At 43.5% G+C, this 24,465-nt stretch overlaps 1 protein-coding gene across 1 annotated transcript; it reads right to left on the bottom strand.

Moving 5' to 3' along the window:
* Window positions 1-8,821: 8,821 nt before the first annotated feature.
* On the bottom strand, window positions 8,822-22,626 carry LOC138769812 (uncharacterized). The gene is made up of 5 exons (XM_069948500.1): window positions 22,516-22,626; window positions 19,747-19,863; window positions 17,123-17,269; window positions 12,726-12,875; window positions 8,822-9,069 (listed from the first exon to the last, which is right to left on the bottom strand). Exons 1-5 carry the CDS (start codon window positions 22,565-22,567, stop codon window positions 8,927-8,929), a joined length of 609 nt encoding a protein of 202 aa, XP_069804601.1. The 5' UTR covers window positions 22,568-22,626; the 3' UTR covers window positions 8,822-8,926.
* Window positions 22,627-24,465: the final 1,839 nt, after the last annotated feature.

Raw genomic sequence — 24,465 nt, 5'->3', positions numbered from 1 at the left:
CTCATGTACCATGTGCAGTTCTCCTTGCTCACATGAGTCCCTACACTAAATCAACACATGAGTCTTACCAGGAGGAGTGCTAGCCACTCCCTTTTCTGAGTTGCTAGCACTCCTCCTGGTAAGACCCATGTGACCCCAATTAGCAGGAAGCACCTGTGCACACATGGTAAGTACCTCCTATTTCTCCCATTTTACCTCTGGTGCAGTGCTAAGACCTTGTTCACGCTTGTGTTACTTGGTGGCAACTTTCTCCGCCAGCGGCGCCTGCTGGGTTTGGGGGGGCCCTTGGGGTTTGGTCCTGTGACAGTAGGGTTGCAGGGCCATTCTGAGGCCGCCCTTCCCTGCTTGCACTTACTTTGTGGGGTTGGCGGTCGCTGACCGAAAAAGTTAGTGTAGGGACTCATGTGATCTAGGGGACCTGCATGTGGAACATGAGGCAATATGGTTTGATCAAATTTTATACCAACATCCTGGCGTTGGTTTTTAAATGTAGCCAAGAGGGATTAGTGTCAGCCATAGGTGTGAGGTGCAGCAGCATCTTTTTCTCTCCATGTCCGTACCTTTAAAATATTGCTGATGGTATAGGCCAGTGAAGTGGTTAATCCTACCATCCCTGTCCGCTGAGGGTAGAGAAGGTGATATTGATAACATGACCAGTAATCCATGATCCATGGTGTGTAGAGTTGTGAAAGGGTACAGATACTTATCTGCCTGTTCAATTCTGTCCCTTGCTGTATACTGCTGAATCTAAAGCACTGGTGATGAGACAATGAGATGAGCCTGCTGGTATAAAGTAATTAGTTGTACTGCACTCTCTAAGGCTATGTTCACACAACATACGTTTTTTATTGATCACGACCATTGTTGCCATTGTTGGTGGTATTAGTCAGTATGTGGTAACAGTCAGTATGCAGTGGTATTAGTCAGTATGTGGTGGGATTAGTCACTATGCAGTGACAGTGAGTATGTGGTGGTATTAGTCAATATGTGGTGGTATTAGTCAGTATGTGGTGGTATTAGTCAGTATGTGGTGGTATTAGTCAGTACGTGGTGATCGAGTCCGGAAGCAGTCTGTCTCCATACACTCTGTAGTGGTGACGACCTGTAACTGCAGCACCACTACACAGTACAGAGATAGAAGCTTCTGATCCCATTTACTGTGTTATTATCTGTAATTTCAGTCATGGCCGTGATGATACAACATGTAGCCATGCTGCACTCACAACATTGTCTCATAACTCATCACTGCACGGCGAGTGGACCTGTGTGCACACAGTGAGTGTGTGCAGGCTACAGTGAGAGTGTGCAGGCTACAATGAGTGTATCATGCCCAGACACTGGGGAATCCAGAAACTGGTGGACTCCGCATTCAGTCTGTTGCCAGGAGGGAAAGAAGTTAGAGCAGCCTGTGTGTGCCTGTGCTATCAGGAAGAAAAAGGGGACCCTGCAATGATCCTTGTCAGGGAGAAAGGAAGGGAGAGCCTTGTGTGCCAGACTAGATCCTAGGCAGTGCCAGCAGAAAGGAAGGGAGAGCCTTGTGTGCCAGACTAGATCCTAGGCAGTGCCAGCAGAAAGGAAGGGAGAGCCTTGTGTGCCAGGCTAGATCCTAGGCAGTGCCAGCAGAAAGGAAGGGAGAGCCTTGTGTGCCAGGCTAGATCCTAGGCAGTGCCAGCAGAAAGGAAGGGAGAGCCTTGTGTGCCAGGCTAGATCCTAGGCAGTGCCAGCAGAAAGGAAGGGAGAGCCTTGTGTGCCAGACTAGATCCTAGGCAGTGCCAGCAGAAAGGAAGGGAGAGCCTTGTGTGCCAGGCTAGATCCCATGCAGTGCCAGCATTGTCAACAGTTCGGTGTCTTAGATCATCAGCCCATGGACTGCATGCAGCTGGACAGATCTAATTTTTAGTGGGTCTTATCTCCATGTGGATGATGTGATTCCTGATATATGTCATATCTATCTATCTATCTATCTATCTATCTATCTATCTATCTATCTATCTATCTATCAAACTCAGTTTATCCATTTAGTTTGACATCTTGGGGTCTTAAGAACCAACTAGATTTGCATTTCTGGGGAAATCCATAGTGCTTTAAAAGAGTGACTTGGGTATCGTCCCTTTAAGAGCGACTTGGGTACGATCCCTTTACGTATGTAGTACGGGTGCCGGCTCTGCTACACGGCTGCCTCAGCTCTGCTACGTAGTGCGGGTGTCAGCTCTGCTACATGTCTGCCTCAGCTCTGCTACTTAGTGCGGGTGTCGGCTCTGCTACACGGCTGCCTCAGCTCTGCTATGTAGTGCGGATGTCAGCTCTGCTATACTGCTGGCTCAGCTCTGCTACATAGTGTGGGTGTCGGGCTGGCTCAGCTTTGCTACTTTACTGACTGAACTCTGCTACTTATAATGGTAAAGATCATTGCTCGGTTGCCATGACAATCTTACTGGACATGTGACTGTGTGGATGTTGTGAGGCACTGACTGACAAGACCTTAGAATTTCTATTGGCTGCTATATTTCAGCTATTTGCATATGTGCTTTGATTGGCTGTTAGCGTTTACAGTGTAGTCATTATTTTCAATGGGCCATTATTTCGTATGGGAAATTAGGGGTCTTTAACCCCTTAACGACATCGGGCGTAAACTTACGCCCTCGCGCCCTGGTACTTGGCGCATCAGGGCGTAAATTTACGCCCGATGTTTCCCCGATCGCTGCGTGTTCACACACAGCGGTCGGGGAAGATGGCCTGCTATAAATCATAGCAGGCCATCTTAGCTTCACGGCACGGGGGGTGGTTAACACCCCCCGTGCTTACGATCGCCGCTATAGGCTGATCAATTCAGATCAGCCAATAGCGGCGATCGGAACCTTTCCGGGTCATCGGCGACCCGATGACCCGGAAAAAAAATGGCGGTCGGTGCTGTCCGAGGACGGCACCGACCGCCATTACTGTAAAAAGTAATGGTGATCGCCGTGCCACCGGCCCGATCGCCGTGAACGGCCGGCCGGTACCGGCCGGCCATTCACGGCGATCGGGCCGGTGGCACGGCGATCAGAGTCCCACAATATAGTAAATACCTGCCCTGGACCCCTCAGCTAGGTAGCCGAGGGGTCCAGAGCAGGTATTTGTACATTACTCACCTGTCCCGGGCTCCTGATCGGCGTCTTCCGGGTTCGCGGCATCCTCGTCTTCGTTCGGGTCTTCGGCTTCTTCCGTGACGTCACGTTCGGCTTCTCTCGGCTATTTTCGGCTCCAGCGTCGGCTCTTTCCGTATTTTGCGCTCTGCTGCCCTCTAGCGGCTGATATGTGTAATACACTTATCAGCAGCTACAGGGATGTTCAAATGTAGAAATTTTTTTTTTTTTCAAATTTTTTTTTTTCTATTTTCCGCACCCTATCGCCGCTGAGTGTTGATCTGCATCGCACGAAAGTGCGCTGCTAATCAGCAACTCCTCCTTTTTGGCGTAGGGTGTTTTTTTTCTATATTCTACTGCCACGGTCTGCTTATAAGTGCCGCACATAAGTGCGGCATTTATCAGCAACTCCTTTGTTGGCGTAGGTTTTTTTTTTATACTTACTGTAAAAAAACACGTAAAAAACACTACATTACACCACACTACATTGAATAAAGTTTGACACTACACCACTACATACCCCATATACCAATCCCCGTATAAAGATGGCCCCCAGGGTGTTTTCGGCGTCAGAGGGATACGTTATTATTACCTCCGACACCGAAACAGCCAGTGAGGATGAATGGGGGGTCCTTCGTTCCTCCATTCATCCTCATCATCCTCATCCTCCAATGACGTATCTGGGGGTAGCGTAGCGTACGCTGCCCCCCAGACACGTCTTTTCTGCCAGTACCATCCCAATAAGAGATGACGGTATGGTGTGAAATTCTACAAACTCTGTGAGCGTGCCTTAGGGTACACTTACAGATTTCGGGTACGTGCACACTGCGGAATGGCGAAGGATAACCCTTTGTGCATTCCACAGCTAGCACCCGCCGGCGGACTGATGCAGGCATGTGTCTCCACCCGTGTCATAGACTCCATTCTATGCACGGGCGGATTCCATCGTCCATCCAAAGAATGAACACGTTGGACGGAGAGCGGAATCCGCCCGTGCATAGAATGGAGTCTATGACACGTGTGGAGACGTGCGCCTGCATCAGTCCGCCGGTGGGTGCCAGCTGTGGAATGCAGGAAGGGTTATCTGTCGCGATTCCGCAGTGTGCATGTACCCTTAGAGTGTATGTAGGAAGGGACACCCGAATCCAGCCCCCAGATGCCCCCCTCCCCCCCATCCTCGGAGTTAGTGGGAAGATCGTCCGGGAACTGATCTTCCCACTGCTGGATAAAGGTTACCACCCGTACAGGGATAACTTTTATACCAGCGCCCCCTCCTCTGGTCTCTCGCTGCCCTGTAGCTTGCGGCACGATCCGAACATATCAGAAGCAGTAATAGCGCCCTAATATTTAGCAGCCATGGAGCGGACCCAGCACTTCTGGATATGAAGGACCCCGTATCGCACCAGGACAACATTTTCCAGGTGACGTCCCCCACACTGGAGAACGGGAGACCCCAGAAGAAGTGCAGAGTGTGGCGTAACAGGGGGATCAGGAAGGACAACATTTTCCAGTGTGACGCCTGTCCTGATCCCCCCGGCCTCTGCATACTGGATCGCTCCAAGGCGCACCACACGTCACTGGGGTTCTACATTATCTAAATTCTGTCCCTTATTCCTATTTCAGGGGTCACGTTGATCCAGGGATTATTCTGATCGCCATTATGGAGTCGGGAAGGAATTTCTCCCCTGTGATGAGGCTACTGTCGTCTGCCTCACGAGGGTTTTTTGCCTTCCTCTGGATCAACACAGGTTGAGTTTGATGGACACCTGTCATTTCCAACCTTATAAACTAATAATTGGCCTAATACCCCCAAATAAATTAGAATTGTCCCTTTTCCCCAGCTAAGTAGGTATGGCCGCCATTTCCATTAGAGGATGCCATGTCGCAATTACAAAGCCTCTGTGCGGCCAGGACAGTAGAAACCCCCCACAAGTGACCCCATTCTGGAAACTACACCCCATAAGGAATCTAAGAAGGGGGGCAGCGGGGATATGGCCCCCTGGTGACGGCCACATTTGGGACGTGAAAATGAAAAAAATTGTATTTTTTATTTTCTCGGCACATGTTCTACGTAAGTGCCCGTCACCAGTGGGGTCCATATGCTCACTGCACCCCTTGTTAGATTCCTTATGGGGTGTAGTTTCCAGAATGGGGTCACTTGTCGGGGGTTTCTACTGTCCTGGCAGCACAGGAGCTTTGTAATTGCGACATGGCCTCCATCCTCCATTCCAGCCTCTAAATGGCGCTCTGTCCCTTTGGTGACTTGCCCTGTGCCCATATGGCACATTATGTCCACATGTGGGGTATTTTCGTACTCAGGGGACACTACCCTACACGTTTTGTGTTCATTTTCTTTTTTAACCCCTTGTGGAAATGGAAAAAAATCAAGGCTAGACCAACATTTAGTGTAATTTTTGTAAAATTTTTACTCTAAATCATTAATCTTGTCATGTTTTTTTCATTTTCACAAGGGGTTAAAAGATAAAAAAAAACATTTAATGTGTAGAGCAATTTCCCCTGAGTACGGAAATACCCCACATGTGGACATAAAGCGCCATGCGGGTGCAGGGTAAGCCTCCGAAGGGAAGAAGCGCCATTTGGTTTTTGAAGGCTGGATTTGGATGGAATGGATTTCGAGGGGCCATGTTGCATTCAAAAGGCCCCTGTGTTGCCAAGACAGTTGAAACCCCCCACAAGTGACCCCATTATGGAAACTACACCCCTCAGGGAATGTAACAAGGGGTGTAGTGAGCATATGGACCCCACTGGTGACGGGCACAAATGTGGAACAATGTGGCGTGAAAATGAAATATTACATTTTTTACACTATAATGTTGGTTTAGCCTTGAATTTATCATTTTCACAAGGGGTTAAAAGAGAAAAAAACACACAATATGTGTAGAGCAATTTCCCCCGAGTCCGTAAATACCCCACATGTGGACATAAAGCGCCATGTGGGCGCAGGGCAAGCCTCCGAAGGGAAGGAGCGCCATTTGGATTTTGGAGGTTGGATTTGGCTAGAATGGATGATGAACGCCATGTCGCATTTACAGAGCCCTCGTGCTGCCAAAACACTGGAAACCCCCCACAAGTGACCCCATTCTGGAAACTGCACCCCTCAAGGATTCTAACAAGGGGTGCAGTGAGGATATGGACCCCTTGATGACGGGCACATTTGTGCCATGAAAGTGAAAAAATGAAATTTTTCCCTTTCACGTCACATTGTTCCACATTTGTGCCCGTCACCAGTGGGGTCCATATGCTCACTGCACCCCTTGTTAGATTCCTTGAGGGGTGTAGTTTCCAGAATGGAATCACTTGTGGGGGGTTTCCAGTGTTTTGGCAGCACGAGGGCTCTGTAAATGCGACATGGCCCTTGAAATCCTTTTCAGTGAAATTCAGCTTCCAAAAGCCAATTGGCGCTCCTTCCCTTTGGAGGCTCGTCCTGCGCCCCCTTGGCACTCTATTGCCACATGTGGGGTATTTCTGTACTCGGGAGAAACTGCGCTACACATTTTTTGTCTTTTTTTGCCTCTTATCCCTTTAAGAAAATGAAAAATTGAAGGCTAGAACAACGTTTTAGTGTAAAAAATAAATTTTTCTTTTTTCACGCCATATTGTTCGGAAAATCTGTGAAGCACCTGTGGGGTCCAGATGCTCACCGCACCCCTTGTTACATTCCTTGAGGGGTGTAGTTTTCTAAATGGTGTCCTTTTAGGGGTGTTTTTTAGGTTTTGACACCCCAGAGCCTCTGCCAACCTGAAGTGGTACAGTCAGAAATGACCAAATATAACGGAGGCGTTGAAATTCACTAGGCGCTCCCTTATATCTGAGGCTTGTGGTTGCGTCAAATAGCGCAATAGGGTCACATATGGGGTATTTCTATAAACTGCAGAAACGGGGCAATAATTATTGGGGTGCATTTCTCTGGTAATAGGTTTATAATTATGAAAAATATTGGATTACAATAAAATCTCTGCACAGAAAATTAAAATTTTCAAATTCCTTACACACTTGGCTTTTATTTCTGTGACTCCCCTAAAGGGTTAAAACACTTTCTGGATATGCTTTTGCAGAGTTTGGGGGGTGCAGTTTCTGAAATGGGGTGCTTTGTGGGGCTTTCTAACATACAGGCCCCTCAAATACACTTTAAACCTGAACAGGTCCCTAAAAATATCTGATTTTGAAATTTTACTGAAAATTTGGAAATTTGCTGCTAATGTTTTAAGCTTCCTATCGTCTAAAAAAAATGAAAGATAGTTTAATAAATGCCGCCAACATAAAGTAGACATGTTGCTAATGCTATTTAATATATAATTTATGTGGTATAACCACTTTCTGTATACGCAAAGAAGTTTCAAAGTTGGAAAAATGCATTTTTTCACATTTTTTCACATTATTTGGGTTTTTTTCATAAAGATTTGTTATGAGTATCGACTCCAATTTACCAGAAATGTAAAGTACAATATGTCACGAGAAAACAATCTCAGAATCAGCCGGATAGGTAAAAGCATCCCGAAGTTATTAATGACTAAAGTGACACTGGTCATATTCATAAAATTTGTCTCTGTCATTAAGGCCATTTCAGGCTCTGTCCTTAAGGGGTTAAACATAAATTTCTTAAAAATGACAAATCTGATCGAAACCAAAGATAGATAGCAGACCTGTCAACGCTGAGGTTTTCGTAACGCAGTTTGAATGGAGTCTTTGCACAAAGCAGTTCGGACTGTATTAATTGCAAAAGAGTGGCTGGAAGAAGAAGCGGAAGAAGAATACGGATTACAATATAGTGCTTTTTCAAGCACTATAATTAGCAGTTGTCCATAGAGTTAAGGACTCAACATAGAATGGTTTCAACATACAATGGTCCTCCCAGAACCAATTAAAATCGTATGTTGAGGGATCACTGTATATGCATCTATGGCAAGTGGATCCCTTTCCATGACTACCCAGCTACAGCTAGGCTCTGTCCAGGTCCAGCTGGGGTCCACAGCCAGTTCCAGCTCCATAAAAAGAGACAACCTCCCAGAGTCGATGTATAACCTGGAACCCGGTGGGGAGGTATAGTACACCCTTATGCAGGGGGCAGGTGGGTGGTGGGCTGTGGGAAATCATGAAGCCAGGTGTGTTGCCACTGGAACCTTCCTCTGTCCATACGGAGTTAGAAGAGAGGGATGAAGAATATCACCTGCACCATGTTAAGCCCTGAATGACACACTTAAGGGCCTAAACCTGACACCCGGACATGGAAGTCACCTTACAGGAGCAGAAAACATCCTACTGCTTCTGGTGTCACCTCACCAGCTTTTCCTGCAAGCCATGGAGTCCCTCAAGTGGCCTACACCAACTTAGCTCCCATAGTGGCAGTCCTTCCCTCAGAATCCACTTCTACATCCACAGGTGAAGGTTCCCCACATATAAAAGACTTTTATCTGTTGTACGTTTTAGTAAAGTCACCTCGTTTTCCTGTTGGCTGATTTCTACTGCTCCTCACTAAGGGCGTCCCTATGATCACCTGACTAACGTCACCGAGTTAGCTTTTTGAAAAAAAATTTTGCTCCTGAATTAAACTTTTTGCAAGTTTGCAATGAATCTCAGTGCGTGGAGTTTGGTTAGCTCATCTCTGTTGACCATCATAGGATATTGATATATTGTATATAACTTAGATGTAAAAAAATATATATAAATCTGAATAGTTTCTTTAATTTTACAGCATCATCACCAAATTTTATTAGAATGAAAGAACATTTCTAGGAATTGGTTCAGCCATTAGCTCTCATGCAGTATTTGATGGTAAAAGCTCAATTTTCCTCTTGTCCTGGGTTATCCGGACACTTAAAAGTGTCTATTTTTAGTACATCAATTCCAATGAACTTGCCTATGTGTGCCTCGCATCCTGCGGAAGACGTGCATCCTTGTACTATGTAAGTTATTACATTGCCATCTGCAAAAAAAACAACATAATAAATAATATCTATAATAAACGACTATTGTGAATGAAGATGAAATTACATACTTTCTATGACAGGTTTTTCATTAATTTGGTATTTACTCATCATATGATAGAGATTATCTGATACAACTCACTCAAGATTTTTGACTAGGATTTTTTGACTAGTTGTTCTGGATAGTTTTATACATTTGGCCCATTGGGGGAGATTTATCAAATTGGTGTAAAACAGAATTGTCTTAGTTGCCCCTAGCAACCAATCGGATTCCACCTTTCATTCATCACAGGTCCTTCTTTATATAATTCCTTAATTATATCCATTGTATGTATATTTTGCACTAGCACTTTGATTCACACTTTGCACTTTTTTCACCTAGCACTTGCACTTTACTTTTTTGGCATGTTCACTATTCACTATAATTAAGTACCTTGATATACTTTCATTAATTTTGTTTACAGCACATAGTCACTTTATTTAGGGTTGTTGTTCTGGTGCCATAAAACATAATGCTCATTTTTTGTATGGTTTATATGTCTTAGTGCATCTGTTACATGTAGCCCACACTGTTGCCCTTTTTTAAGATGGCGTCCGCATCGGGTGCGGCCTGGTGCGGCCGGCGGGCGAGTCACGTGATGTGAGGCGGATCTGGCGTAGGAGCTCTTTACGCCTGGCGTCACTTCCGGTTCCTCCCGCGGCCCGCTGCTGGAGATGGCGTCCGTGCTAATGGCCGTCATATAATACGATGCAGGTGAGACTATCGGGGCCAACCAATGGGCTATTAGGGCGTACTATTTAACATCCTCTGGGTCTCCTCCTCATCACTCCCTGAAGAAGCCAATAGGTGGGAGGCCTGAGGCTTTGGGAACTGTATTCCCGGGTAACCTTGTTTATGTGCCCTTGCTAACATTTTGGGTTATTTAGCTATGCAGCCTGTGGTTTTGTATATATTTTAGTACTTGCACTTTATAATACTGTTTACAACCTGGCTGTAATGAGCTATATTATCTGTACCTAATATCTGCACTTGCACTTTAATTGTAAACATATACCTGTCCTCTTGTATGGTCTCCCACCTCCCAGGTCTTTGTTTTTATTTTCCTTTCTTCCCTTTTCCTTTTTTATTGTTGCAATATTTCTCAATAAAGTTTTTCATATATATCAGTGAATTTTCAATCTTTTTTTTTTTACATTCACACAGGATGGGTTTATTATTACTACTTTTATACCAGTTTGCTAAATCTCCCCCATTGTCTAATCCCTTCACAGAGGAACAGTACAGATGGAATTCCAAGTTAACATTAATTCTAATAGTCCCTAGTAGGACAAACAAGCTAAAACAAAGCCCCCCCCCCCCCCCCCCCCATCTAAGGTATCACAGTGGGTCTCAACAGTCAGACCTGGAGCGATCAGTAACTTTTGACATGTTTGAAGATATAACAAAGTTATTCAAATTAACAGTATCTCGGCCGCGGGCGGCTGGAAACCTACTAGTGTAAAAAGACCCTAAATTCGGTATTACTGTAATTTCACTGATTCACAGAATACAGAGGTCCAGAGGTCACTTTTACTGTAACTTTTATGATGTAAGAAGAAAATCCCTAAATCGCTAAATTGCAATTTTTTTTTTGAAGTGAGTGTACCACTTAGATTAGTTGAAAAAGTTTACATACTACCCTATTGTCCCCGGTGCATACATCCCAGTAATGCAGTCCATTTTTTAAAACTGCCACTGGGTTCCCGCCACCTACGTTGGTTTCTGATATCCAAATTGGGCTGTTTTATACACTGGGGGTTGGCCCGACACCCCCGCCCCCCTCCATTGTACCGATATCTACTCCCCTCTGTGACTAGTCCACACTTATTCTTATGGAGGCGCGTCACAAAGGGGAGGGGATATCAGTACACTGGGGGTGTCGGGCTCACCTTCAGTGCCTAGAGCATAGTACATATCAGAAACCACTGCAGACCGCGGTTTAAAACTGGACCATGTCAATGTAAGGTATGCATCGGTGCCGACAACCACAAATGTAATTATATATATTTGGAAACACCTTCTCATTCAAAGAGTTTTCGGTATTTTCATGACTACGAAAATTGTAGATTGTAGCGGCATGCTATTCCATCTGGTTTGAGTTTAATTAGACCATCAATTATTTTGCAACAAGGCAATGACCCCAAACATCTCCAGGCTGTGTAATGGCTATTTGACCAAGAAGGAGAGTGATGGGGTGCTACACCAGATGACCTGGCCTCCATAGTCACCAGACCGGAACACAATCCAGATGGTTTGGGGTGAGCTGGACCGCAGAGTGACGGCAAAAGGACCAACAAGTGCTAAGCATCTCTGGGAACTCCTTCAAGACTGTTGGGAGACCATGTCAGGTGACGACCTCTTGAAGCTCATCAGGAGAATGCCAAGAGTGTGCAAAGCAGGAATCACAGCAAAAAAAGTGGCTACTCTGAAGAACCTAGAATATTGTTTCACACTTTTTTGTTAAGTATACTATACAATTCCACATATGTTATTTCATAGTTTTGATGCCTTCAGTGTGAATCTACAATTTTCATAGTCATGAAAATACAGAAAACTCTTTAAATGAGAAGGTGTGTCCAAACTTTTTGTCTGTACTGTACATATATATATATATATATATATATATATATATATATGTATATATACAGTGTTGGCCAAAAGTATTGGCACCCCAGCAATTCTGTCAGATAATATTCAATTCCTTCCAGAAAATGATCGCAATCACAAATGCTTTGGTAATAATACCTTCACTTACTTTGCTTGCAATGAAAAAAGACAAAAGAGAATGAAAAAGAAAAAGTCAAATCGTTGATCATTTTACACAAAACTCCAAAAATGGTCCGGACAAAAGTATTGGCACCCTCAGCCTTATACTTGGTAGCACAACCTTTAGACACAATAACTGTGAACAACTGCTTCCAGTAACCATCAATGAGTTTCTTATAATGCTCGGCTGGAATTTTAGACCATTCTTCATTATCAAATTGCTCGCGGTCTCTGTGATTTGAAGGGCGCCTTCTCTATACTGCCATTTTGAGATCTCTCCAAAGGTGTTCTACGGGATTCAGTATGGGATTTGTATCTACTGTACGTCACCATTAGGGGGTCTCAGCACAGGCTGGAGGGAAGGAGGTTAGGAAATTTGTTGACATAGACTAAATCCTACAGCCTCCCACCACCCCAGACAACCCCCATAATAAAACCACGAACGACAGCCCTCCCTGGAAGGATGGGAGGCTGTAGGATTTGGTCTATGTCACTATTATGGGTATTAACAGAGGTCCTGGGCTTCCATACTGTGTATGTATGTATACAGTATATATATATATATATATATATATATATATATATATATATATATATATATTTATTTATTTAGCTTTTTTACTATTATTATTTTATTTTATTTTTTTCCCCAAGTTTTGGATATTTTTATCCCTTTCAGTTTTTCCCAGTTTTGCTGTACATTTTATACTGAAATAAAAAATTAGTAAAATGAGAGAGTACAATTAGTCCCATAAAAAAGCCCAAATATAGCTCCATGTGTAGAAAAAGAGCATTATGAATTTAAGAAGCGAGGAGGACAAAATAAAAACTCAAGGGGTTGAGAGTTACCTGGTTTCTCGACGTCCCCAGAAAATGTATAGCATATGTCATTATTTCCTCGGCATTTATACTCCTTGTCACCTTTGCAGTCTTCTATGTTGTTTGTCTCCAAGCAGGTAGGACATACAACCCCATTGGGCTCATCGTCAACTTCTTCCACTAAATAATAGTTAAGAAAACCAGTCATTCATTTGGTCAGCCTTAGTAGGTTCTAAGGAAAGCTTCTGCAGTATCCATCGGTCATCCAAAGGGCAAGTACAGAATGGAACTCATTAGACCTGCCTATTTCCTAGCTGTGGGTTTCAGCACCAATCCTGAAAACCCCTTATACCCTTAATGACAGAGGGTATACATGTATGCCCTCAATGTTTGGGCTTTCCCAATCGAGGGCACAAAAGTAAATCCTTCCATTGTATAGCGAAGCTGAGCTTGCTTCGTAGCATGTGAGGACCCACTACTATCAGGAGCCTTGTTTTACCCTGTCATGAATGTGCCTGGGATGAACACCGTGCACCCCTCAGCTCGTGCTGCGCGGCTGAGATAGCGCAGATTGTTTTTGTATGTCTTGTGCAGTAACCTGAACCCTGTCTGAACATTGGCCTATTTCTAGCAGGATGTTCAGCCCCGTCTGCTGTGTGCTCTGGCTATTAAGGAGTTACACTGCTGCCAGTTGTGATCCACAGGTGAATTTGTTTGGAACCAAGAGCCTTGTCCAATAGGGGGCTGGAACTTTCTCCTGGTTCCCTATAAGTCTTTGGCTGAGGCTCATTCTAGTGCTGGATATTGAGCTTGTCTCTGCCTGCTTGTGGTTCTGCTATTATCTGTATTTACTCTGATCCTTTTGCCTTGCTTTCTGACCATCCTTGCTAGCTGCCTGCCCCTAACCATATTGTCTGACTTTGACCTTGTCTATTGGATTGGGATTTTGTACTGTGCTGCCCGATTGTTGTGACTGTCGACTCTTCTTATTGTGTTGTTTGTCTTGTCTTGTTTTGTGTTCCACCTAGCCAGTGCAGGGAGCGCCGCCCAGTTGCTCGCTGCCATTTTAGGGCAGATTGCGGCAAGTAGGCAGGAACAGTGGGCTGGGTTCAGCTTAGGGTCCACTGTCTGTGTCCGCCATCTTGTCTGTCTGAGCGACCAGTCCTAACATACCCACAATGATGGGCCTCCATGATTGTGTGTCTGCTCACCAATAACCCCTTAAGGGAACGTCCACACGTACCGACTCGCAGTGGAATCCCCCAATCACTCTGCAGGGTTTCCAATCATTAAAAGACACTAGTGGCTCCTGTCACTCCTGTAGATTTTTGCTGCGAGATCCACTATGAGTTAATTTCCTGGCAGGTCCCTGCCCTTACATACTCGCAACGGTTTGAAAGACTGCTGTGAGTATGTAATGCAGCCGCCCCCCTTAACCTCTTCTGCTCCCGCCCAGCTCCCCTGCTCTCTGTTTACATGACCTCTTTCCTGCACGGGTCCCGGCATCCTGCTCTCCCGCCCAGCCAATCAGTGGCTGCGGCTGGGAAACACACTGATTGGCTGGGCGGCAGAGCAGTAAGCCAGGACCCGTGCAGGAGAGAGGTAATGTATACAGAGAGCAGTGGAGCCGAGCGGCAGTAGAAAGGGTTAAGGGGGCGGCTGCATTACATACTCGCAGCGGTCTGGCAGTGTATGTGCACAGGACCTGCCAGGAAATTAACTCATAACAGATCTCGCTGCAAAACTCGCAGCGAGATTTGCGCTGTGAGTGGGTACGTGTGGACGTACCCTAAATGTTGCAGCACTTAAGTCTAAGTGACAGGAGCCGCTAGTGTCACTTAACCCCTAGACGACCCTGGACGTAGGGTTACGTCATGGAAGTCTGTCCCCAGACGACCCATGACGTAACCTTACGTCATGGGTGTTATTCCCGCTATGAAGCGCGCTCCGGAGCGGAGCGCGCTTCATAGGAGGTGGGGGCCGGCTGCAGTGAGCAGCCGGGACCTCACCGGTAATGACACGCTGCAGCGATTGCGCTGCCGCGTGTCATTAACCCCTTTAACGCCGCGGTGCGACCGCGGCGTTTAAGTGTAAGTGACAGGGGGAGTCCCCTGTCACTTACCGATCGGGACCCCCGCAGTGTGACTGCGGGGGTCCCGATCGGTAAAACGGGCCGCTGGAGGTCTCTCACCTGCCTCTGTGCGGTCCGATCGGCGATCTGCTACTCTAAGCCTGCACAGGCAGGCTCAATGAGCAGATCGCCGATAACACTGATCAATGCTATGCCTATGGCATAGCAATCATCAGTGTAGAAATCAGACTAATGAATGTACAAGTCCCCCAAAGGGACTTCAAATGTGTAAAAAAAAAAAAGTTAAAAACACTAACACACAACCCCAAAACCCCTCCCCCAATAAAAGTTGAAATCACCCCCCTTTCCCATTATATAAATAAAACATATAAAAATAAATAAATAGATAAACATATAATATACCGTAGCGTGCGTAATTGTCCGATCTATTAAAATATAACAAGCGTCATTGCGAATGGTAAACGGCGTACACGAAAAGAGGGAAAAAAGTGCGCGGATTACCGATTTTATGTTACATTATATATATAAAAAAATTAATAAAAAGTGATCAAAACGTCCGATCTTCACAAATATGGTATTAATAAAAACTAGAGATCATGGCGGAAAAAATGACACCCCACACAGCCCCGTAGGTGAAAAAATAAAACTGTTATAAGCGTCACAATAGGCCCATTTTATTAATATTTAATTGCCAAAAAAAGGACTTCATTTAAAAAAAATATATAACATTAGAGAATCTGTGTAACCTGCATATGGTTGTGTTCAGACTGACCTATAGAATAATTGTATCATGTCGCTGTTACCATATAGTGCATTACGTAGACACAGGAACCCCCCAAACGTTACCATATTGCATTCTTTTTTGCGATTTCACCAATTTATATTTTCATAAACAATATATTTGGGATTCCATCATACATGTTATGGTAAAATGAAAGACGCCATTACACAGTACAACTATTCCTGTAACAAACAAGCACTTACATGGCCTGTAGATAAAAAACTGAAAGTGCTAGAGCTCTTAGAAAGGGAGGAGGGAAAAACGGAAACACTAAGATCAAAATTTGCCCGGTCCACTGGGTCATTTGGGGCCTGGTCCTCAAAGGGTTAATGCTTGGAAACCCTGCAGTGTGATTGGGGGAATCCTGATCTTTTTCCTGACTGCAAGAGGAGTTCTTATTACCCCTGAGCAGTCAGATTGGCACTCTTCTCATACGGTCTGACACAGGCAGGCTCTATGAGAAGGGCGCCAATAACACTGATCAGTGAATGCAATCTAATGATTGAATGTAATAGCTCCCAGGGGGACTTAAAGTGAAAGAAGACGGAAAAAAAAGTTTTTATAAATATGTCAAAGCCCCTCCCCCAATAAAAGTTTCAATCCCCCATTTCCCAATTTATAAATAAAACTTGTAAAAATAGTCAAATTAAAAAATATTCTATATATTGTAATGTGCGTGTGTCTAATCTATAAAAATAACACAATATTTTTTCTGCACGGTAAATGGGGTAAACAAAAAGCAGTAAAAACTCCAAGGTTGATGATTTTTTAAAAAATATTTTATCTAAGAAAAAAAAAAGTGATCAATACGTCCCATCTATGCACACATTGTACTAATAAAAGCTAGCGATCATGGCACAATTGCTCTTAGAAGGGGAGAAGGATAAAACAAAAAAGCAAAAAACAAAAAAAAAAAATGGCCCGGCCATTAAAGGGGTTGTCCAGCGAAAATCTTTTTCTTTCAAACCAACTGGTGTCAGAAAGTTATATAGATTTGTAATTTACTTCTATTAAAAAATCTCAAGTCTTCCCATACTTATCAGCTGCTGTATGTCCTGCAGGAAGTGGTGTTTCATTTTCAGTCTGACACAGTGCTCTCTGCTGACATCTCTGGCCGAGACAGGAACTGTCCAGAGCAGGAGAGGTTTTCTATGGGGGATTTACATACAAAGCCTCTCTTTCTCTGGACAGTTCCTGTCTCGACTAGAAATGTCAGCAGAGAGCACTGTGTCAGACTGAAATTAAAAGACCACTTCCTGCAGGACATACAGCAGCTGATAAGTACTGTAAGACTTAAGGTTTTTTAAAAGTAGTAAATTACTAATCTATATAACTTTCTGACACAAGTTGATTTGAAAGAAAATGATTTTCGATGGATAATCCCTTTAAAGCCATTTTTGACTGTGTCTAATATAACTAACTAACTAACTAACTAACTAACTAACTATCTAACTAACTGTTATATCTTATTTATAATGTTTATTCAATCTTTATTGCAAAGGTATCATAAGCAGTGTATAATATGTATGTATTGTTCTTATTCCCCGTACTTACATTCAAAGAATTGCTCGTTGCAGAGGTCTTTGTTGCAACACTTGTTGTTAATCGTGAAAAAGGCGTTATTGTTCATCCCTGTATATATTATCCCACCACATTTTACGCCATGAGCACAACCCTTGAATATCGAGTGATAGGTTCCATCTGCCAAAATAATTATATAGTTTAATTAATTTTTGATTCATTTTAATATCTTAAAATTTTAAAAACATCAAGAGAACAACCCTCTAAACCCAAAATATTAAAAGGCTTGCAAATTGTGTTAATGGGAATCTATTAGAGATGAGCGAGTAGTGAAATATTCGTCTTTCCAGAATTCGAATCGAATAGTCACAGAGATTCGACTATTCGAACGAACATTCAATCCCATTATAGTCTATGGGAAAAAAAATTGTGGCACTTGGAAATCCAAATTCGACCACTTGGAGGTCACCAAGTACCCCATGAAACCTCCCTAAATGATGCCAACACCTCCGGAATGACACTGGGACATTAGGGGGAGCATGCCTGGGTGCACCCAACACCCCAAAATCGCAGTATAATGCCACTCTCCACAGTTGCGAAGGAAAAATATTTGTGAACGCTTTACGAACGCTTTACGGCAATGTTCACACATTTCCTTCGTATTTCTTGTGCAGAATTACATACATGATTCCAATGTGTGTCCGTAGAGCGTCATGCTGCATGAACGTTACTGGAACAGTATGTATCACGTGCCTTTTTCTGGGCTACTGGAACAGTATATATCAGGTGCCCTTAGTGGGCTAAACCAGGGACACTATAAGTCACTTGTACACACAGGGTACTGGAATGAATACACCTGCTGATGCTGATGCTGCTGTTATATCATCTATTTCTTAGCACTGAGAAGCTTTGGATTCAGAGATGACTTTTTCGCTGTATTTTAGCCCTGAAAAGCACTTTTGGGTTCTGTAGTAATCCTGCCTAACCAAAACGCTACTAAACCTATCTCTCCCTACTGCAAGATCTTTCCCTGGCTAGGTTGAAAGCGCATCTGTGGTCCAGAAGTAGGAGCCAAGTATTTAAAGTGACACTGTCACCCCCTTTTTGCATTATGACTGCTCTACACAGATGTATACGGCTGGGTTCACACACAGTATATTTCAGGCTGTATTTGGTCCTCATGTCAGGTCCTCATAGCAACCAAAACCAGGAGTGGATTGAAAACACAGAAAGGCTATGATCACACAATGGTGAAATTGAGTGGATGGCCGCCATATAACGGTAAATAACTGCCATTATTTCAATACAACAGCCGTTGTTTTAAAATAACAGCAAATATTTGCCATTAAATGACGGCCATCCACTCAATTACAACATTATGTGAACATAGCCTTTCTGTGTTTTCAATCCACTCCTTGTTTTGGTTGCTATACAGCCTCAAATATACGTAGTGTGAACATAGCCTTAAAGGGTAAATTTAACAGTTTCCATACCTCACTTTCTATCATACCTCATGCTGCTTCTTCCAGTAAAAAGTTATCTTTTATCATCTGGGATTGGGATACCTGGGTGGGGCTTCACAGCCAAAGTGCCAGTCAGCCATGCCCCCTGTGCCAGTTAGACACGCCCCCTCCGTGATGTCATCACTGCATAGGTCACGCCCCTTCAGCGGCCATTGGTGTGGGCCAATCTAGTGGGGGTGGGGCCTACACCTTAAGACCGGCCCTTACAATGGCTGCTGAGGGTGTGGGTCCTATGCTGCGATGACGTCACGGAGGGGAGTGGCTAAGTGACACTTCACCCGTGAAGCCCTGCCCAGTTATCCCAATCCCAGATGACCAAAGAACACTTTTTACTGGAACAAGCACCATGATGTATGATTTAAAATAAGGTATGAAAACTGCTTAGTTTACCCTTTACACCTGTGTAGAGCAGTCATAATGCAAAAAGTAGGGGTGACAGTGTCACTTTAAGATTCAAGGTCATGTGGTTCAGCCATCTAATGAGGGTAGACGCCATTTTCGTGCTGCGTGCGTACTCCCAGGGTCCCTCACGGCCTCCCTTATGGTGATTGAATTAAAAAAGCACCAACTGCGATGGGAGGGCTTTCAAATGTTTCCCACGTATTCGCTACACTACTCAATTAAATTCAAATCTTTCGAATACCGCAATATCCAATCGAATACCATCTCGATCGAATCGTATTCGCTTATCTCTAGAAGTTCCCAGGCAAAAGCTGAATGTTTTATTACAGTGCTTTTTTCCCTGGAAACCCCATGGCAGCAAGCAGTTGACAGCAAACCAAGTAATCAGCAATGTGAAAAGCAAAATGCTTAGCAACATGTGCCACCTGGTGGTCAAGAGGAGATATTACACTCTAAAATTTAGCATGAGCACTGTGATGTGTTAGAATACCTCTTTTTCTATAGATGTGTGTCAGCACGATCGTGTTAAAACAGTCTATATATATATATATATATATATATATATATATATATATATATATATATATATTTATATATATATCTATATATATAGCTATATATATAAGTCTATATATAACATGATAGCTAGGAGTAGGAGGATGAAGCAGCACTCATTTAGACATCCAACATAACTTTAAAGAAATGCCGAAAAGACATAAAATCTTTACTCACTAATTGCATATTTTTCTGAAATTGTTATACATTGCTCTCCCTCTGGACAGTCGATTTGTTCCTGCTCACATGTATCTGAGTTCCTTTCATGACAGTGGTAGCACACCAGTGCGGCAGCTGGGAACAGAACATTTGATAGTTATAATATAATAACATTTACCACATATAGGAGACAATAGAATAAAGAGGAATAAACTCCAAAGCAATAAAAAGTAGCAGCTGAATTCTATTCTTTACCAGTGAATCACAGTCTTTATCGATCCAGACGTTGTTTGCTCTTGGCCCCTGCATTTTACTAGTGTTTTTTATCAGTTAAGTTACTAAGGCGTACGGTCCTATGAACATTTTAGTGATTGGTTACTGTGCTGTTTGTGATACAAATGCGCTGAATCCTATGCTATGCTATACCCTCCACTTTTGTACTATGGAAAATACTTTCATTGTGAAATTATGCCTTGAGATGAATCTAATTTATTCCGATTTGCAAGTACAGCGGTGCCTTGGATTACGAGCATAATTGGTTCCAGGACCGTGCTTGTAATCCAAATCCACTCTTAAACCAAAGCAAATTTTCCCATAAGAAATCATAGAAATGCAGACAATTGGTTCCAAACCCCCCAAATAATGATTTATTATTGTGAATAACGTGTAAAACTAATGAAACAAACATTCAGAAACAGCAGAATATGTGATATTATAAGTTACTGTACAGTAATGGAGAGGATGGGAAACATAAGGGCGGACAGAGACTGCAGGGAGCATGAAGGAATGAGCAGGGAAGATGTGGGCACATACATGCAGCGCTCTCTGTCCGGGGAGAGAGGGGTTACAGCTATGGAGAGATTACCTCCACCGTCCTGTCCTCTGATGTAAGCCCCAGCCTGAAGTCGATTTGCTATGATTTGGAAGGTGGGGGAGACTTCCTGGGTCAGAGTACAGTGCTGTAGACCACGTTATGCAGACCATGCCCCTCCCCCACTCGCGCTCCCACCCAGCACAGGGAGCTCTTAAACCAAAGCAATGCTCTTAAACCAAGTCATAATTTTGAAAAACTGTGAGCTCTTAAACCAAAACGCTCTTAAACCAAGTTACTCTTAAACCAAGGTACCACTGTAATCGGGAGTTTAATTCGCCTCATTGCAATTTGCGAATTCGTCATATTCGCTAAACATGGCGGCCACAATAGCGACCACACATGTCAGCTTACTCTTATGCAGTTGCGTACATTACGCAGTTGCGAGCATTACGCAGTTGGGAATATTACGCAGTTGCATACAGTACAGACCAAAAGTTTGGACACACCTTCTCATTCAAAGAGTTTTCTGTATTTCCATGACTATGAAAATTGTTGATTGTTGCGGCTGCTATTCCATCCGGTTTGCGTTTAGTTGGACCATCATTTATTTTTAACAGGACAATGACCCCAAACATCTCCAGGATGTGTAATGGCTATGTGACCAAGAAGGAGAGTGATGGGGTGCTACACCAGATGACCTGGCCTCCATAGTCACCAGACCTGAACCCAATCCAGATGGTTTGGGGTGAGCTGGACGTCAAAAGGGCCAACAAGTGCCAAGCATCTCTGGGAACTCCTTCAAGGCTGTTGGGAGACCATGTCAGGTGACTACCTCAAGAAGATCATCAGGAGAAAGCCAAGAGTGTGCAAAGCAGGAATCACAGCAAAAAGTGGCTACTCTGAAGAACCTAGAATATTGTTTCACATTCTTTTGTTAAGTAGACTGTATAATTCCACATGTGTTATTTCATAGTTTTGATGCCTTCAGTGTGAATCTACATAGTCATGAAAATATAGAAAACTCTTTGAATGAGAAGGTGTGTCCAAAATGATTGTTCTAACCATTCCGATCATCGAACAAATTGTTTGCATAAATTTCTACTGGCTTGAAGAGTAATAGCAGTTACAATAGTCTGACGTTTCCTGTTTTCTTTCCTGTTTTGCAGTCTATGAGAGGTTCGCGCTCCTCCTCTCTCCGCTTGGAAGAATTGACATGTCCATTCTTCTGCACGGAGAGAGGGGACGCACGAGCCTCCCTGCAGTGGAGAATTCCGCCAGTTTTGCTCTGTGTGAACTGGTCCTTATATAGAATGAGCAGATTTATATCATTATCATGATAAAGTGATTGAGCTAAGACTCCTGTGGAGTATCCCAAACTGTGCTCAGAAAGGAGTAAAGAAAAACCTCGGGCTGCAGTATATAAACAAGGAGAGCAGCTGATAATCAGTAGCATCTCACTGTACTCTACTGTAGTCAAGGCCACGGCCACAGTAGCCAAAACAATTACATATTTGTCTGCGAATAGTGTTATTGCTGGGGTTGTTTGCATTTTTCCCCCCGGAAAAAAAATAATAAAAATAATTTGTACAATGTATGTACTCAATAAATGGTTTTATAAAAGCTACAACTTACAGCCTCACTAACAGGAGAGCCCCGCAGCCAGTGATTGGCTGAGCAGTCTGTCACCATTATCTGGTGAGTGACAGCCCATTCAGCAAATCACTGACCGCATAGCTGATCTGTCTCAGTCAGTAATTGGCTGAGCGGGCAGGAGGCACGGGGACACAGAAGAGGACACCGGAGGAGCGTGGACAGGTGAGCATACAATTTTTTTTATTTTTATTTTTTTACAAATTTCCCTAATTTTTGGGCCACCATTTTTCTAGATAAAATAAAGTTTTATCGACCTTACAGCATAATAATTACTATAAAACATCGGTTACAAATAGGACGCTATAATACACAATACTTACCTATTGGCAGCAGAAAGAAAAGAAGGAAGACGCTTATTGTGGCAGGTTTCATCTTGCTGTGGTCGAATGTGAATGATCTTGTACTTCTGAGACTTCTGAGTTAATCTCATACTGGAGAAACCTGATATATATATACAGTAGTGTCAGTGCCTCGGGAGGGGATGATGCAACATTTCATGTTCTCTGCTAACAGCTTTAGGCCCTGACAAAATTAATTTTGATCTTATCTGATCAGCCTTAGAGGATATATGATTAACCCCTTAAGGACAGAGCCTGAAATGGCCTTAATGACAGAGACAAATTTTATGAATATGACCTGTGTCACTTTATTCATTAATAACTTCGGGATGCTTTTACCTATCCGGCTGATTCTGAGATTGTACGTCACATTTTTGGTAAATTGGAGTCGATACTTATAACGAATCTTTATGAAAAAAAAACAAAATAACGTGAAAAATTGTTAAAAAATGCATTTTTCCAACTTTGAAACTCTTCTGCTTATACAGAAAGTGGTTCTACCACATAAATTATATATTAAATAGCATTAGCAATATGTCTACTTTATGTTGGCGGCATTTATTAAACTATCTTTAATTTTTTTTAGACAATGGAAAGCCTAAAACATTAGCAGCAATTTTCCAAATTTTCTGCAAAATTTCAAAATCAGATATTTTTAGGGACCTGTTCGGGTTTAAAGGGGTAGTGCGGCGCTCAGAAATTATTCAAAGAATAACACACATTACAAAATTATACAACTTTGTAATGTGTGTTATGTCTGTGAATGGCCCCCTTCCCCGTGTCCCACCACCCCAACCCGTGTACCCGGAAGTGTGGTGCGCTATACTCACCTGTCACGTGCCGACACCTGTTTCCGATCTTCAGCGAGTGATGTCTTCTTCGGGCGGCCGGCGAACAGCTCCAAATGTCCCGAATGCCGTCCGCCCTCTGCAGCGTCATCCGATGCTCAGCCGCGATTGGCTGAGCATAACTGTGCTCAGCCAATCGCGGCTGAGCACAGTTGTGACGCGGCGGAGGGGGGACGGGCGGCAGCGACTCGGCCGTCCATCCGAAGATGACGTTTGGCACAAGATGGCGGACGGCCCTCGACACGGATCAGGTAATGTATAATGCACCAACACTTCCGGGTACACGGGTGGGGGTGGTGGGACACAGGGAACGGGGCGATTCACAGACATAACATACATTACATTCAAAGTTGTATAACTTTGTAATGTGTGTTATTCTGTGAATAATTTCTGAGCGCCGCACTACCCCTTTAAAAAGTGTTTTTGAGGGGACTGTGTGTTAGAAAGCCCCACAAAGCACCCCATTTCAGAAATTGCACCCCCCAAACTCTGCAAAAGCACATCCAGAAAGTTTTTTAACCCTTTAGGGAAGTCAGAGAAATAAAAGCTAAGTGTGTAAGAAATTTGAAATTTTTCAATTTCTGTGCAGAGATTTTATTGTAATCCAATATTTTTCATAATTATAAACCCATTACCAGAGAAATGCACCCCAATACTGATTGCCCCTTTGCTGCAGTTTATAGAAATACCCCATATGTGGCCCTATTGCATTGTTTGATGCAACCACAAGCCTCAGATACAAAGTAGCGCCTAGTGAATTTTAACGCCTCCGTTATATTTGGTCATTTTTGACTGTACCACTTCAGGTTGGCAGAGGCTCTGGGGTGCCAAAATACTGGAAACCCCCCACAAGTGACCCCATTCTGGAAACTAAACCCCTCAAGGAATGTAACAAGGGGTGCGGTGAGCATTTGGACCCCACAGGTGTGTCACAGATTTTCAGAACAATGTGTCGTGAAAAAGAGAAAAAAAATTTTTACACTGAAATGTTGTTCTAGCCTTCAATTTTTCATTTTCACAAAGGGATACAAGGAAAAAAAAACACAAAAAACGTGTTTCTCCTGAGTACGGAAATACCCCACAT

The sequence above is a fragment of the Dendropsophus ebraccatus genome, chromosome 12, assembly GCF_027789765.1.
Source record: "Dendropsophus ebraccatus isolate aDenEbr1 chromosome 12, aDenEbr1.pat, whole genome shotgun sequence".
In the NCBI taxonomy this organism is placed as follows: Eukaryota; Metazoa; Chordata; class Amphibia; order Anura; family Hylidae; genus Dendropsophus; species Dendropsophus ebraccatus.
Note: the sequence above shows the minus strand (reverse complement) of the source record. Positions and strands in the feature narration are given on the sequence as shown.